This window comes from Musca domestica, unplaced genomic scaffold, assembly GCF_030504385.1.
Source record: "Musca domestica strain aabys unplaced genomic scaffold, Musca_domestica.polishedcontigs.V.1.1 1, whole genome shotgun sequence".
NCBI classification, from domain to species: domain Eukaryota; kingdom Metazoa; phylum Arthropoda; class Insecta; order Diptera; family Muscidae; genus Musca; species Musca domestica.
The window spans coordinates 30541624-30557623 of NW_026712114.1; the positions used below are offsets into that span (position 1 = coordinate 30541624).

At 38.9% G+C, this 16000-nt stretch overlaps 1 protein-coding gene across 1 annotated transcript in view; it reads left to right on the plus strand.

Moving 5' to 3' along the window:
- Positions 1-14280, plus strand: part of LOC101889361 (mucin-5AC) — a 188921-nt gene extending 174641 nt beyond the window's left edge. The window contains exons 4-7 of the mRNA XM_059121485.1: positions 20-7674; positions 8172-8270; positions 8334-8472; positions 8573-14280. Coding sequence (XP_058977468.1) covers positions 20-7674; positions 8172-8270; positions 8334-8472; positions 8573-11575 — 10896 coding nt within the window. The 3' untranslated portion in view covers positions 11576-14280. The remainder of the gene's footprint in view (positions 1-19; positions 7675-8171; positions 8271-8333; positions 8473-8572) is intronic.
- The last annotated feature ends 1720 nt before the right edge of the window (positions 14281-16000 follow it).

The following is a 16000-nucleotide window of genomic DNA, read 5'->3' on the forward strand; positions in this document are numbered from 1 at the left end:
ATTGTTTCTCCATTTACAGAAGGGCAATAAGCGTCAACAACATCAGCAACAGCAGCAACAACAACATCACCAAATATTTAGTTCCTCCAATAGCCACTATACAAACAGCAACGCAACCACCACCAACACTACTAACCCCCCACACCCATCATCGATCGCCGCAGCAGCATCATCATCTGTTACTTCGGCTTCATCGACTACTGCGACTATAGCAGGCGGCTATGGGCAATCACATGCAACAACGATCAACAATACACCGAATACGTTTGCGACAACAAATGTGGCTTGTTCGCCAAAAAATCAAACGAAAAAAGGTGTTAACGCAACTAACCCAAACAGCACCGCAACATCATCGTCGTCCGCAGTTTTGCCCATAAGTCAACAGCAGCATCAACAATTTCAACAATATCACAGCGGTAGTCCTTTAATTGCCGACAGCCCCTCACCGAGTCCCAGCGGCACAACAATAACCGCTGCCTCTATCAAACCACCCACACCACAGCCACCGACAATGCAAATGTTACAACAACAATTCACAATAGCCAGCAATGGCAATGGCGGTCCCGGTACTGGTCCCCAGCAGACCTTTCAACTTATTCAGGGTCCTCAGGGACAAATTATTGCGGCTGCCACATCTACGCCTCAACACCAGCAACAAGCCAGATTTACTACAACGCCCACGGGGAACCTAACAACGACAACAACGGGAGGATTAACATCGGCAACAGTGTTAGGCAATGGCAAAGGTAATAAATTGCCCCAACAAATACTGCCAAAGCCCCTGCAACAACAACAGCAACAACAAATACTTATTGACACACAAAAACACAAGCAGGGAAATTCGGCGGGCCCTAATCCGACACCGCCCCCATCACAAACAGTTACCTCTAATCCTACATCGTCAAGCAATTTGTCTCAACAACAGCAACAAACATCATTAACACAGATCTCACAATCAGCTCAGCCGGGCCAACAACAAATCATTTTACCCTCCGGTGCCACAGCTAGTCTTACAACCACCGCCGGCCAGCAACCGCAATTGCTTTTGAACCAGGTACCTATGTTGGTACAACAAAATGCACCCCAAGGCGTACAGTTGATACTGAGGCCACCAACCCCCCAATTGACCGCCACGCCTTCTTTGGTCATACAAAATGCCCGGCCTCAACCCCAGTTGCAGCAACAACAGCCCCAACAGGTGTTAAGAATATTGGGTCACAATGGTGCTACAATGCAGCTGGCTGCGGCCACACCTACTTTTATTGTTTCTTCTCAGGCAAATCTCATACAACAGGCCAATCACTTACAGGCCATCAAGACACAGCCCCAAAACTCAGCTATCACACAGCTGAGCGGTTTGCATGCAGCACTCTCAGCAGCAGCAGCTGCTAACCAACAACCCAGATCTCAGCAATTTACCACGACCGCGGCCACCATCAATGGTCATTTGTTGGGTCCATCCATGGCAGCTCAACTTCAGAATCTACAGTTGGCTGCTGCCGCAGCGGCCAACGGTAACAGTTTCACTGCTCAAATTCAAATGCCAAATGGTCTAAGTGCCAGTGGGGCACCCACACTTCTCTCTCAGTTGCCGGCAAGTACTGGAACCGCTCAGTTTCAACAAAATTCGGCCCAGGGACTTATAAATCTGAACCAACTAAGCAATGCCAATATACATTTGAACCAACTAAGTAATGCTGGAGCAACTACCTTTCAAACACCAGCGGCCCCGCCTTCCACAAATAATGCAGGGGGACAACTAACTACTCAAAACTCGGCAGGAAATAGTAATTCAAATCAAACAAACACAAATGATCTCTACACCACTAGCTTAACGCAATCTTCACCGGCCCATGTACCAGTTTCAGTGACCCCGGAACCCTTAAATCGGCAGCCGACACCAGTGTTACAGAATATGCAGTCAACAGCAAGTCACCAACAACAACAACAGCAGCAGCACCATCAACAATCTGTGGGTGGCAATGGCCAAATTCATTTGCAGTTCAATGCGGCTGCCACAATTCAAATGCAACAGCAACAACAGCAGCAGCAACAGCAACAAATTCAACAACTACAGCAGCAAATACAACAAACGCAAAATCAAGTTCAGCAGGCGCAACAGCAAGCTCAGGCTCTACAGCAACAACACCAAGTGCAACAACAGCAACAACAGCAGCAACAACAGCAACCTGAAACAAAAAAGAAAGCTAAACCAAGAAGAAGAAAGGCCCCGGCAACATCGGCCGCGGCAAATGCCAACTCAGTCGTTGCGGCCAGTTCCGCAGCACCCGCCAATGCAAAACCTTTAACTACCACCGCTAATAAAACATTGAATACCGCCACCTCGACTACATCGGTGCTGGTGCCTGCCATCAGCACCAGCAACACAACTACAAAAATTGTTCCTATGCTAAGCCAACAACATTCGGGTAACTTAACCACCGTTCAAACAACAGTTCAACAGCAACAATTTCAACAAAACATAATCGAAAATAAACAACCACAACAACAGCAGCAACAACAAAGGCCAAAATCGCCTTCTCCGCCACCGCAAATACAAAGAGCTAGTAATGGCAAACTAGATTTGGGCAATGTTATGAAACTCTGTGGCATCACAGAGGATGATGATGAGGACTTTATGGATACCACACCCATGGAAGAACCGATGCCATCAACAAATCAGATGACGAATCCGTCAACAGATTATACAATATCAATACCACAACCAAATGGTAGTGGTGGAAATGCCGCTCCATCATATACTTTATCTATACCTGGGGTAACATCATGCCAAGATCAGATGGATCATTCGGGGGCAGAAACAGCTGCAGCAAATATTGTTATCAAAATTGATCCTTCTGCAGATTTATTGGGTTCATCCGCAGCCACAACAGCTGGGCCACAAGGACACCCATATTCCATTACTATACCCCGATTGCCGTCCCAGGAGGAGATACAGAAACAGGCTCAACAGCATTTGCAACAGGTTCAAAATGAGGCACAGCAAATTAAAACTTCCATGTCCGCAGCATCAGGGGGACCAACAGCAAACATTACTTTTACAATCCCATTAACAACGGCAGGATCCAGTAGTTTAGCAATGAGTTCTTCCGCGGCTCCCCCTACGATAACAACTTCCGTGGCAGCAGTTTCTACATCGGCTACATCAACAACGAATTCAACTACCACGACAGCTACTGTAAAACCTCGCCGCAAACCAGCGGCAAAGCGAAATACTAAAAAGTCAGATAATGCCGCTAGCACGGCAGCAACTGTTGCGGTAAATAATTCCACTGTAACGGCCTCATCGTCCATAACGAATTCCTTTAATACTTTGCCAACTAGCAATTCCTCAATGGTAACATTGCCTAGCAGTCAGAACTCTAATCTACCTTCGCTTAATATTACAACAAGTTCAATATCCACACCCCTGCCTACGCCATCGTTGGTACCCAGCCAAATTGGAAATATACAAATTTCACAAATTGATAATCGTCTAGCAGGACAACAAGGTGCTGCCACCATGGTTTCTACAACTCCTATTGGTTCTTTGGTTGAAAATAAAATACAAATTATGCCTATTTTAGATAAGTCGGCTACCAACCATCAACCACAACAAACGCAAATTGTTTTCCAACCTCCGAGCTTAACCCAAAACCATCCGAGTTTGGGCAACACAAACCTCCCCAATACTCTCACAACGAATCTAAATGAGCAACAGCAACAGCCAAGACAAATGCAGTTGGTTTCATTGCCTCAATTATCGAATTCTTCGGTGGCTTCGAATTCTTCATCGGTTAATCTGAACATGCAGGCACAACCTACATTAGCAGTAGGTCAGCCCTCATTTAATGCAACATTGAATCCTCAGAATTCGACAACGACACCAACAAATGTCTTGGTCACCTCGCAGACACCAATGCCACAGCAACAAAATCAACAGCAAACCGCTCCGCCATCAAATCCTGCCCTACCAGGTCTTACAGGAAATGTTTCGATATCTGTGGGTACACCAAACACTATTGCTTCTTTAATACCTCAATTAACAGGAAGTCTGACATTGGCAGTTTCCGAACAATGTGAACGTTTGATATTACGACATGATCCCAATAAACCCCAAGATCAACAATCACAGCTAATATTGCAGGCCTTGCTTAAGGGGGCATTACCAAACGTCACCATTATCAATGAGCCCCTCAAACAGATGGAGCAGCCTCAGCAGCAACATCGTCAAATAGCAACAAACGTCATACAACAGCAGCAACCTGCTCCTACGGTAGTATCTACCGGCCCACCCAGCGGAAATGTTAAGGGTTCGAAAAAGAAACAACAACAGCAGCAAAATGTTGCTTCCGAGGCATCCAAAGCAACAGGCGGTGGTATTTCTAAAGCTCAAGAGCCACCTACAAATTCAACGACTACAGTACAACCTCAATTAAATATGAATGTACAAACAAACGTTAATAGTAATCCTGCCCCCGTTCCTCAGCAAGAAAACATCTATTTATCATTGCCCAAAGTTGATCCTGCCACACATCAGTTATTCTGCTTAAACAGTTTAACTAATCAGATTACACCGATTGAAGCAAATCAAACTACAGCCTCCATTGGACCTACCGAACGTATACTTATTGCTCCGTCTGGCATTAATGCGCAACAACTGGCCCAATGTCTGCAACAGGGACAAATACATTTCAACGACGCCAATCCACTACCAGCATCATCACAAATACCCCAAACGAATCCTGCCCCACCTAGTTTACCAAATTCTTCCATCACCTTACCAGTGCATCCCATGAATAATGCGGGATCAATTCTAAGCAATTCTAATGCAACCTCTCTACCACAACAGGCACCAAAGCAACAGATAGTTTATCCTATGACGTCAATATCGACCACCTGTTCCACAGCCCAGTCCTCTTCATCCACTAGTACCACCACCACAATAACCACCACCACTACCACTACAAAGCAAGTGGCAAATGTTGCTCCTATCATAGATCAATCGAAAGCAGCTAAGCAAGATAATAAATTAGCGCAGGGAAATTCATCGACAACCACCACTACCACAACTACGACTTCTACCGGTGCTGTACCTAAAAAGAAACCAGTAAGAAAGCCCAAGGCTTCTACGACAACAGCAGCCGATGTTGCCCTAATGAAAAATGCCTCAGTGGTGAAACCGTTGCCAAAGTTAGATCCCTTATCACAGAAACCGCACAATAACCCCGTACAAATAGTGCAGCCAAATACGGCCAGTGGCAAGCCAGTTGTGTCTACTTCTACGACCAGTACCACAACGTCCACATCAAATGTGGTTAGCATACAGCCCTTTCAGACGCAAATCTCAACGGGTACAAAACTGGTGGGGATTACAGCTCCAATGCAACAACAACCTCAGCCACAGCAGCAGTTACAACCAACAAGAACAATAACAACAGGAGGAGCTCCATCCCTGTCTCAGCAAAATAATAACTTCTCCATAAATTTTTCATTGGCATCCATAGCAACGTCTTCTTCTAGTCAATTAACATCTGGAGTCAATACATATGCCACCGCAACTCATTCGGCCGGTAATACCATTAACACCCCCAGCTTAACGTCCAGTGGCATGCAGATGTCCCTTCCGACAATACAACCAATAGTATCGACGGGCCAAAATTTGCAACAGCAACAACAGCAGCAGCAACCTCAACATACGGTTTCACGGGTCCAAACAATACAACTAACCCAACAACAAGAACAAATGCTGCGTCAAGTTCAAATGCAAATCCAATATTTGACCGTTAAAATGCAACACAAAAATTTAATCTCCTCTATGCCGTTGCCGGCCGATTTGGATCCAAGTGTTGTGGCAGCGTTCAATAAGCCAATGACTGATATAGAAATCAATCAGTCATTACAGAGGCTATTTATGGAACAGCATCGAATACTGTCCTCAGGCAAAGAGATCTCCACTTCAGATCAATTTATAACAAATTCTGTACCACCGAACTCCAATCTGGGAACATTTAATTTAATGTCAAACACAAACCCGCCACAATCAACAAATAACGATAATAAGGCTGCTTTAAGTGGAGGAAGCATACCTGCCAATGTAGTGCAACCAAACAACCATTCGACTAATACAAGTGGTGTGGGAGGATCAATAACTACCACACCGACTTTAATATCACAAGCGGGAAATATGCAACAACAGCAACAAACGCAGAAGATACACATATATCCAATACAACATCAGCAGCATCAACAACAACCACAGCAACCAACTCATGGGAGCAGCAAAAACGCAAAAGCGCCAAAACAACAGCAACAGTCATCAGTTGTTCTAAACAGTAATTCAAAATCAAACAGCAGTACAACAGTAACAAGTACCTCCACCACAGTCGCTCCAGGACCTTTATTAAGCCACAATAATAAATCAAAGCAACAACAACACTCTTCTACTGGATCCACTCTATCGACAGCAACAACCTCCAATACAACTACCTCGATTGCAACGAACAGTAGCGGGAATTCGAGCTTAAGTTCCATTCCAGGAGGTGCTGCAATCCTACAACCATCTGGCAATCTAACCAGCTCTATATTAAGTAGTCCTCAATTGCCACAGTTATCATCGTTATCGTCCAATTCCAGCTTGCCCACCCTGCCCTTTGCATCGCTGCCCCAGCCCCATATGATTAATATCACAAATATGCCGGCTGTATTGCAGCAAAAACATTTTACACAACACTTACAAATGCAACAACAACAATTGCTGCAACAGCAAAAAATACAAATTGCCAAGGCGAATACAACATCACCAGCCTTTGCCAGCTTTCAAAATACCAACACATCGGGAAGCTTGTCAACACATGTGGCGGGTGGAGGCCCACCACCTCTTATTTTTCCCTGTAGTTCCACAGTTAGCTCAACAATGACCACAACAATTACACCACAATTAACCCCGTTGTCGCAGCAACATCAATTCTCAACATCACCTTCCTTGGCCACGAATGCATTTACCATAAACAGCTTAAGTGGCATAGGAACGGCGGGGATAACAAATCAAAAATCATTTATTCTAGCGACATCAATGGGAACTCCCTCATTGGTGCCAACAGCGACTTTATCAGCGCCCATTGTTTCAGCTACTACTTCAACCACAAATGTTGGTGCTACGGCTCCTACCTTTGTTATTAATAATCATCAACAACAACAGCAATCTGCGATTACATCCAGTGCTACTAACAGCTGTAATACTGCGAATACAACGGTGACTGCCAGTAATATGCCAACATCCATGGCCATAACAATGTCTATGTCCATGTCTTCGATGACGTCGACATCAGCAACATTGTCTTTGCCTCAATTGGTTATGACAAGTGGTGCTGCGACAAGCGTGCCGCCTCTAGTTGCAGCCTCTACTACCACAGCAGTAGCAACATCACCATCATCATCCATGTCCTGCTTGCATCCTGTTGCTACCATACAACCTGCCTCCGGTTCTACAACAATTACAGCGACATCCGTTGTCTCAACTTTGGCGAACAACAATAACATGATGGTTGCTCCAACAAATTCAATCATAAACGGTGGTCTAAACATTGTTGGTAATCCCATTAGTCAAATTGCAACATTTATTAAGACCGAGGATAAGGTCCCATCAAAAGCAAAACTTGCTCGTCTCTCCTTGTGAGTAGTTGGTTGATATTAATCCTTTATTTGATTTATAAGAGAGTCAGTTCATTGGAAGCGGAAATTTTTTAGTATATTCACTTACAATCTAGGAAAATAGAATTTAACTTTTGGACATGTCATGTTTCATTTGGTGTAATTCACAGTCTGTTAATCAGCCTTATTTATCTGCAATTCGCTCTATTAGAATTGAAGCTGGTAATCTCAATCTATACCGTTTATTAATTTACAAAAGTTATCCAGCTGATTGTCTAGGGTACTTTTCTCATTTCCTATGATAAAAGCAGGTCGATTTGATTATTTTAAAGGCGATATTATATCTAGTATATTCCCTAATATATATTTGGAAGTAAATATAAGATTTTAACTTTTTTTTTGCTGGATTTAGTACTAAACAAGCTAAATGAATTTGAGCTTTGAATATAAGATTTATTACAATTATGGCTTAGTATTAAAATCAATCAATAAATTTTATAATATTATTTTTACCACAGATTCTTACAACAGCTAGAAGTTGATCAACAAAATTGTTCGAAACCTGATTACAAAAATCCATTCCAAAATAAAGAGGAAGCGGTAAAACGTTTGATAAGGTAATATACCATAACCTCGATAAATAATCCGTTCAATTTAGTAATGCATTTTCGCTCATGTAGGTATCATTGCATGTATCAGAACGATGAAGACATACCAAGTGAAGAAGAGGAGGAATTTGAGAAGACAGCAATACGTTTTCAAGACAAATTTCGAAAACTTTCTGGCAAATTCCAGCAAATTATATTGCAAGAGTCAATGGTGAGAAGAGTAATTGACAATTGGTTTTAAATACCCGCATCTAAACATTTATCAGCTCCACTTCAATTGATAAATAATTTTATTTAACTTTCTCTTACAGTTACAACATCGTACCTCAGAAATATGCCAAATGGAAAAGCTCTTAATCGAAGATTTACGCCAAGAAATTGCCGATTCCAAGAAATTGGAACAGGATTTGCTCAAATATGAACATGAATGCCAACAACAACAGCAGCAAGGGCCCCAACAATTTGATATTAAGGGGGGCTCACTGTTTGATAAACTTAAAAATGAAATTAAAACCGAAACTCAAGATTCGAAACCAAATCTAATGGATATCCCGATGAATAACGATAGCAATTCGAACTTCTGTACAAATATGCAAAATACATCATCATTGGATTCCATCAAGAATGAAATAAAAACAGAATCTATGGGAAATTCTTCAATGGCTGGTGGTAAAAGTTGTAATAGCTCTATCGACTCATTTGATTTGCTGAAACAAAGTCCTATAAATAACAACATGGGTAGTTCAAAATCAAAAAGTAATGAAATTAAAGAGCCAAAGAAGGAGGAATGTTCCAACCAATGGAGTGATGTTTCACCTACATATGTGGATTCCAAGAATTCTAATTCATTTTACAATCAACAACATCAGCAACATGCTCAGCAAAAAATGCCTAGTAATCTGTTCAATGGTGACATGAAGAAAGTAATGTCTGCAACAACACCGTGTTCTGTCCTGAACAATGAGGAGACAAATGATAGCTTCGAAAATTTCGATATTGAATCTGAGATAACGCCCTCATTTATAATGAAAAAAGTGGAACATAAGGAGGAGCCGCAATCAAACGTTAATGTGACTACCTCAGCTTTAACGGGTTCCACTAGCACTGCTACCACCACTATTACATCTTCCGCCAATACTGTCACCATACCATCAGTAAACACTTCAGTATCTAGTAAGGCTAAAACCAAAGTCAATAAAATTAATCATGCTGTCGATAATACGCAGCCGACCAATTCATTACAAACATCCTCCCAAGCAACTGCACATCATCAGCAGCAGCAGCAACAACAACAGCAGCAGCAGTCAATTCAGGATACGTCATCTAACCTCAACGCACAGAGTATTCTGTCCAACAATTTTGATTTCTCTCAACATTTGCAGACCAATCATACAGCGAATAAGCAACAACAAGATGATGATTGGTTGTGTATACAAAAGGAATTGAATTTAATTAATACCACCTCCAGCACTAATGATAACGTTAATAACGAACCAAAACGTAATAACGACAACAATCATAACAAAACACTAGGTTTTCTTGGCCATGAATCTTCAGAAGGTATCTTCCAACAACAACAACAACGGCAGACACAAGTCTCCAACGATACCACAACAAACTGTAATGTTCCATCTGTACTAGCCAGTGCAAATAATACCACCAGCGCACCTACTGCTAGTAGTTGCAGCCAACAACCACAACAAGCTCCCGAGCTCTCCCTCAACCATGCGGAAGAAAGCCATCAAGCTGATTTGAATGAATTCTTTAGTGGTTCCGAAGATAGTGAAGTTCACAAAGCCGTTGAAACTCGTTTGGAATCTATGTTTGGGGAATCGCCCGTTCACTTGTCTGGATCCAAAGATCATGTCGACTCTCCATACAATTTGGAAATTATGGGTTATGGTGAATCTGGGAAATCATCTACGACCAAACTGTTTGGCAATTCTCCCGTGCATTTAGGAGCTTCAAGTGGTCCAAAGGATCGCATTGATTCACCTTATATGTCTATGTTATTTGGTGAAGCTGCTAAATCTCCAGCGGCCAGCAGTGCAAATTGTAATACCGTAACAAAAGGAACTGACAAAACAAATTGGGATTCCGATTTTACGGATAATTCGTTTTTATCTACGGGACAAAATGTTGGTTCTAGTTTTGCAAGTAATGCTACCAATAGCATGACGCATCACATACAATTGGGCTCAGCCAATAATCCTCGGTGGATGCAAAATATGGAAGCACAATTTCCCGTTTTTCCCAACACAAACAGTTCTACTATGGGTGATTGTTTGGGTAATAGAAAGCGACAATGGAATGGTCATATGGTTGATGATACACATACACCTCTCCAACAACAACAGCATGGTGAAAATAGTCCCCAAAAGAAGATTTGCGGTAGTATCACCGATTCATCTACCTCAGCCCATTCTCCATTAAACATACATCAGCAGCAACAGCAGTCATCCCAACAGCAGCAACAGCAACATCATCATAATTTGGTGCCAAATGATACGGCGCATGCCCAAGATTTAATGGATGCTGCCTTATTATCTCTGCATGATGGTTTGGGGGTTGATAATGCAACTCCCAGTTCCCAAACCAATGGTTATAACCACCATATGATCATGAATCCTACAGGCTTTGATAGCTTTAATCAAATGGATGCTCAGCAGCAACAAAATTTACAGCAGAATCACTTTATGAATGTCAATCAAACGCAACAGCAGCAGCAAATGATGTTGAATCATCACAACAACACTGGACATCATGATCATAGCCATCACCAGCATCAAAATTCTCCACCCCCAACAACAGGAGGAGGCGGAGAATTTGATGATGATATCACCAGACATGTTCAAAATGCCATAGATAGCATATTAAATTTGCAAAACTCCGAAGCAGATTCCTTGTCGTTCTCACTTGATCATACTATGGGTGTGCTCTTGGGTAATTCCATGATGCAAGATCAACAAAGTGCCAATAATACAGGTCATGATTCCACCAAGCGCCAACAATTGGTTGATGAATTGGGTGATTGTATTATGGGAAGTGGTGCTGGTGGCGGCAATTCTTCTACCGATGCATCCAATCTCACCGAAAGTCACTTACTAATGGATCATAATCCACATACGCATCACCCGCAGTTAATGCAACAACAGCAACAACACGTTTTGGGTGGAGCTGGAAATCACCAACAACATTCACATCATCAACCCTTGGTTTCAGCCACAGCTGGCAATAATCCAAGTCAACAGCAACAGGCACAATTAAATGATTTCAATTGTGTGGTCAGCGGTAATAGCAATGTAAGTTCGTGACAGCAACAAACTTCGGCAGCTTCAGTAAGAGCTTTATCTAGTAATAGTAGTACACCTATTCAGAATCAACAAATTCAATCCAATCACATTAGTATTCACCAAAATAATGTTCAGCAACTTCAGCCACATCACGTTAGCGGTGGTGGCAGCGGCGTTAGCAGCATCATTGCTCATTCTTTAGCCAACAACAATAGTTTACATCCAACAACAAATGGCCATGGTAACAATAGTTTAATTTTAGAATTTAATACATCAGCATTATGAGATCTTTTACATTTTATACCGCCATTAGCAGTTTAGTTTCGCTCGCTCTGAATTTATTTTCACCCTTAATTTTGTGGGAGCACGTGCATGCGAATTATATAAGGTAAATACATTCAGGTATTTTATGCATATGTGACGTTTTCAAGAAAATACATAAGGACACATGAAAATATTGAATTGTGTTTCCTCTTATACCGACCTATCGAATCATCGCCCTGTATGAATGTTTGAGTCCACTATGTTAATAAAATGTCATGTACTTATTTGTAAATTTAAATTCATTTAATTGATTCGTACTTTTTTAAGATTTAAGCAGTTAGCGTTGTTTGCTTTTATCAAAATTATCGCCCTAAAAGGAAATTCGTGCAAATTTAGATTGTTCTTGTTTTATTACGTGCATCCGAAGACTCTTTATTTTTCTATTTTGACAGTGACTAAATGATTTAAAATGGGTTTTTACCGAAAAAATATGTTTTTCTTTTCCAAATGTTTGTGGTTAAATATAGGTTCTTTTAAATTATTCTCATAAACTCTAAGATATTTCATATTCTTTGCATGTCCCAAGTCTCTGAAAGTAGTGTTTATATTGAGATTTGGGTCAGTTCTAAGGATACAAAGTATTATAAAATTGAAACATATTTCTCAATATTAAAGTGGGAAAAAGACGTTTGAAATTTACAACATTTCATTTTTATTTCAAGGATATTCCTCGAGTTTTTTAATGGAATCTTGTAAACTTCAAATCAAAAAATCCATTCTCTAAAGATTTTTAAATATTTGAATTCAATTAAAATTCAAACGAACAATTAAGAAATATTGAAAGAAATTGTTAAAATTGTAATATTTTTTTATTATCTTTAAAGTCTGTGTCTTTCTTTACTGTAGTTCTTTATTTCTTCTGAATTTAATGAAACGTGTTGGCTCAAATTAATTGTATATCCTGACTATACTTTAAAAAACCAAACCAAATTTTATTTCGGAAAGAAAAACTCTCTTAAATTCACAGTATCTTTCATACGGATTTAACGATGAAAACAATTACGTCTTTAGAATACTTTCTGGGCATTTTGAAATATGAAGCCATTTCTAAGAACAAATATGACTTTTAAATTCAAAATAATGTAAGCTTGACATTTTCCGAAATTAACTGCAAAATTATGTCAAAAGCATAGAAATTTATTGAGCATGCTTTAATTGCTTAAATCTTGAAATACGGGCTTATTTGTATCTTGCATGTGCAGAAACTTGCCATTTCCATTTCGGCTGAGTATCAATCAAGTTATATATGTAAACATGACATTTTCCCAATTTTGTCAATGAGAATGTTATTGACTCCAAAACCGAAGGCGACACATACTGAATATTTCACATCATTGCTACCCTACCTATGGCACGCATTTAATTTCTATATTTACAAACCGTACATATATTATTTATATATGTTTGATTTGTTAGATCAATTAAAATATAACAAAAACAAAGTAAACTACCTTAATTTTTAGTTTTCATCTTAATAACAACAACAAAACCACAACTATATTTAAGACAAATATTAAGTAAACGAAATTAACAAAATCTTGTGTTGTATATAATTTAGCATAATTGTGTTTTTTTTTTTAATGTTTAAGATCAACATTCTTTAGAAATCTAAATTAATTGATACAATTTAGTTTAGTTTAAATTTTTATTTAAAAAAAAAACGTTTGTTTAATTTATTAAAACAAAATAAGTATAATATAAAAAAACAAAACAAATAAGCAAATCAACGACACCATAGAAAATACAACAGTATTGTACAACAACAAGAAACAAAAGAAAGAAACAATTAAATCAATAAAAGACAAATTTGTTAAAAAAAAAAAAAAAAAAAACTAAAATAAAACCACGACTTTAAATCGAAATTAAAGAAGAGTATATGATTTCAAACAGCTTAAACTTTCGATTGTCACAACATTAATTAGGTTTGTGAATTGTGTTTAATTTAATTAAAGAAAATGAGTAACAAAATACCTTTAACTATTAATAGTATAAATTATAGTAAATTGTAACAGAAGAAAAGAAAACAACAGCGAACCAACTGGTTTTGTTTAGAACATATAATAATTGTGAAAACAAAATTTAAATAAAGCAATTCTTTTTAGGCAACAAAAGCTATAAAAACAAACTTCCACTCCAATTGGTGTTCTTTGTTTTATAAAACAAATTATTATTTTAATTTTTGCTTTGTTTTATTTTTAGAAGAAATTTCTCTTATCCCCGCCAATATATTCCTTCCCATATTTCTCGATTAATTATTAGAAAGAAATTTTGTGTATTTTCTTCAATTATGGCCGTACATTAATAAAATTATTTTTGTATATATTTATTATTTTTAATTTGGACTGTGTTTTTTCGAAAACTTTTATAAATAAATTGTTTTATATTTAAATTGAAATTTAAAATTACTTTTGTTTTACTTTTTTTGTTCATGTTTTTACTGCCAAGTGTGTAGGGTAATTTTCTGTATTATTTTTTAGGTAAGGATTTAAAATATTAGAATGATCCAAAAAAACATTTGGAAACTTTTAAAGTAATGCCATGGAAATGTATTTTCAAATTGCTACAGACTTTTGTGTGGTCCACCGCCAAGTCAGTCAAGAAGGAAAATACCCAAAAAGGAAAATGTCCCTTTTTCAAGTTGACATACCGTACTTTGCTATTTGAGTATTCTTTAAAAATATGAATTATTTTTTATTGGTAGTTTCAGATAACAAACATACCGGGTGAGATAAAAAAAAAACTGCAACAAAGTCAAACGCCATAATTTTTACATGTTTTTAAATTTATTGAATGAAAGAAAAAATGTCGGAAATAGCATCACATTTTAGAATAAGTTTAGATTTGTTCTAATTGATCACCTTTGGCACGAATTATGGTCTTCAAATGGCCTACGGTATTTTGGCCCATTCCTGGCGAAGCCTTTGCTTGAGGTGATCGACAGTTTGGTATTTTTAAGTGCCAACCTTGCTTTCCAAAATACTCCAGACACAATAGTCCAACGGATTGGTATCTGGAGAAGCGAGGAACCTCATTTTGTACCCATTCTAGGGTGGCGCATGCTGAGTCGTGTTGGAATGCCCACGGTCAGCGGCGAAAATGTTTGCGTGCCAAAGGCTTTAATACACCATTATTCTGATACCACGGTCGATTAATACGACCGGAGAGCGACCATCGGTTGTTATGGCGGCCCACACCATCACCATGGCCGGCGCTTGAGTTCTGGTGGCCAACCGAAGGTGTACATTTTCAGCTGACCTCTTTGGCAAGTAAACACGATCTTTTTGCTTGTTTACAAACTGCTGGACAACGAAAACCAAATTCGGCAGTTCACCACTTTCGCAACTCGAAGCAACTCTTTAGCTCTTTTGAGTCTATTTTCTGTCCGTTGCGGTGTAAATTCTTGTACTTTTTGGAAATTCAATGGCTTTATCCCGAGCTCATTTTTTAATATTTGCCGAATGGAATATTGTGATATGTTCAGCTCACGAGACACAAAATATTTTTTCACATTTAAATGCTGTAGTGCTCTAACGATAGTCAGACAAATATAAAGAAGTCACACTATCACGCTAGAATTCCATCACAAATAACTTTTTTTCTACAAAATTCTCACCAAATTGCTTTTGTACGCTTGTAAACAATATAATGAGCTGTCACTGGAATTACTTTAACAGCTGTCGGACGAGTGGCTTAGAAATGACAGCAGTCTGAAGTTTGCAGTTTTTTCATCTCACCCTTCATATAGAGGGACATAAGAAAAGAGTTTTTGGTGTCTTTTTTGCATTTATTTATTTTAATTCTTTACAAGCTTTGTGGTAATTAAATAAAATCCAGTAAATAAATAAGTAATAAAGATCTAATATATATTTGCATTATTTTACATTTCAATTTATTTAAATGTCATCGCCATCAAGCAATATTTATATCTTCCATCAAACCTCTGAAAATATGAAGGAAAATTAGACAAAGCCACCACCACATAAAAAAAAAACAAAACTAAAACAGAAAAAAGACTTTAAGGTGTTCTCTAAAGATCTTTAACGAAAGCAATAACATTGAAACGTATAAAAATCATGCGAAAATTGATAGATATTAAAAATGAACTCGATCAAAGAAAATTTA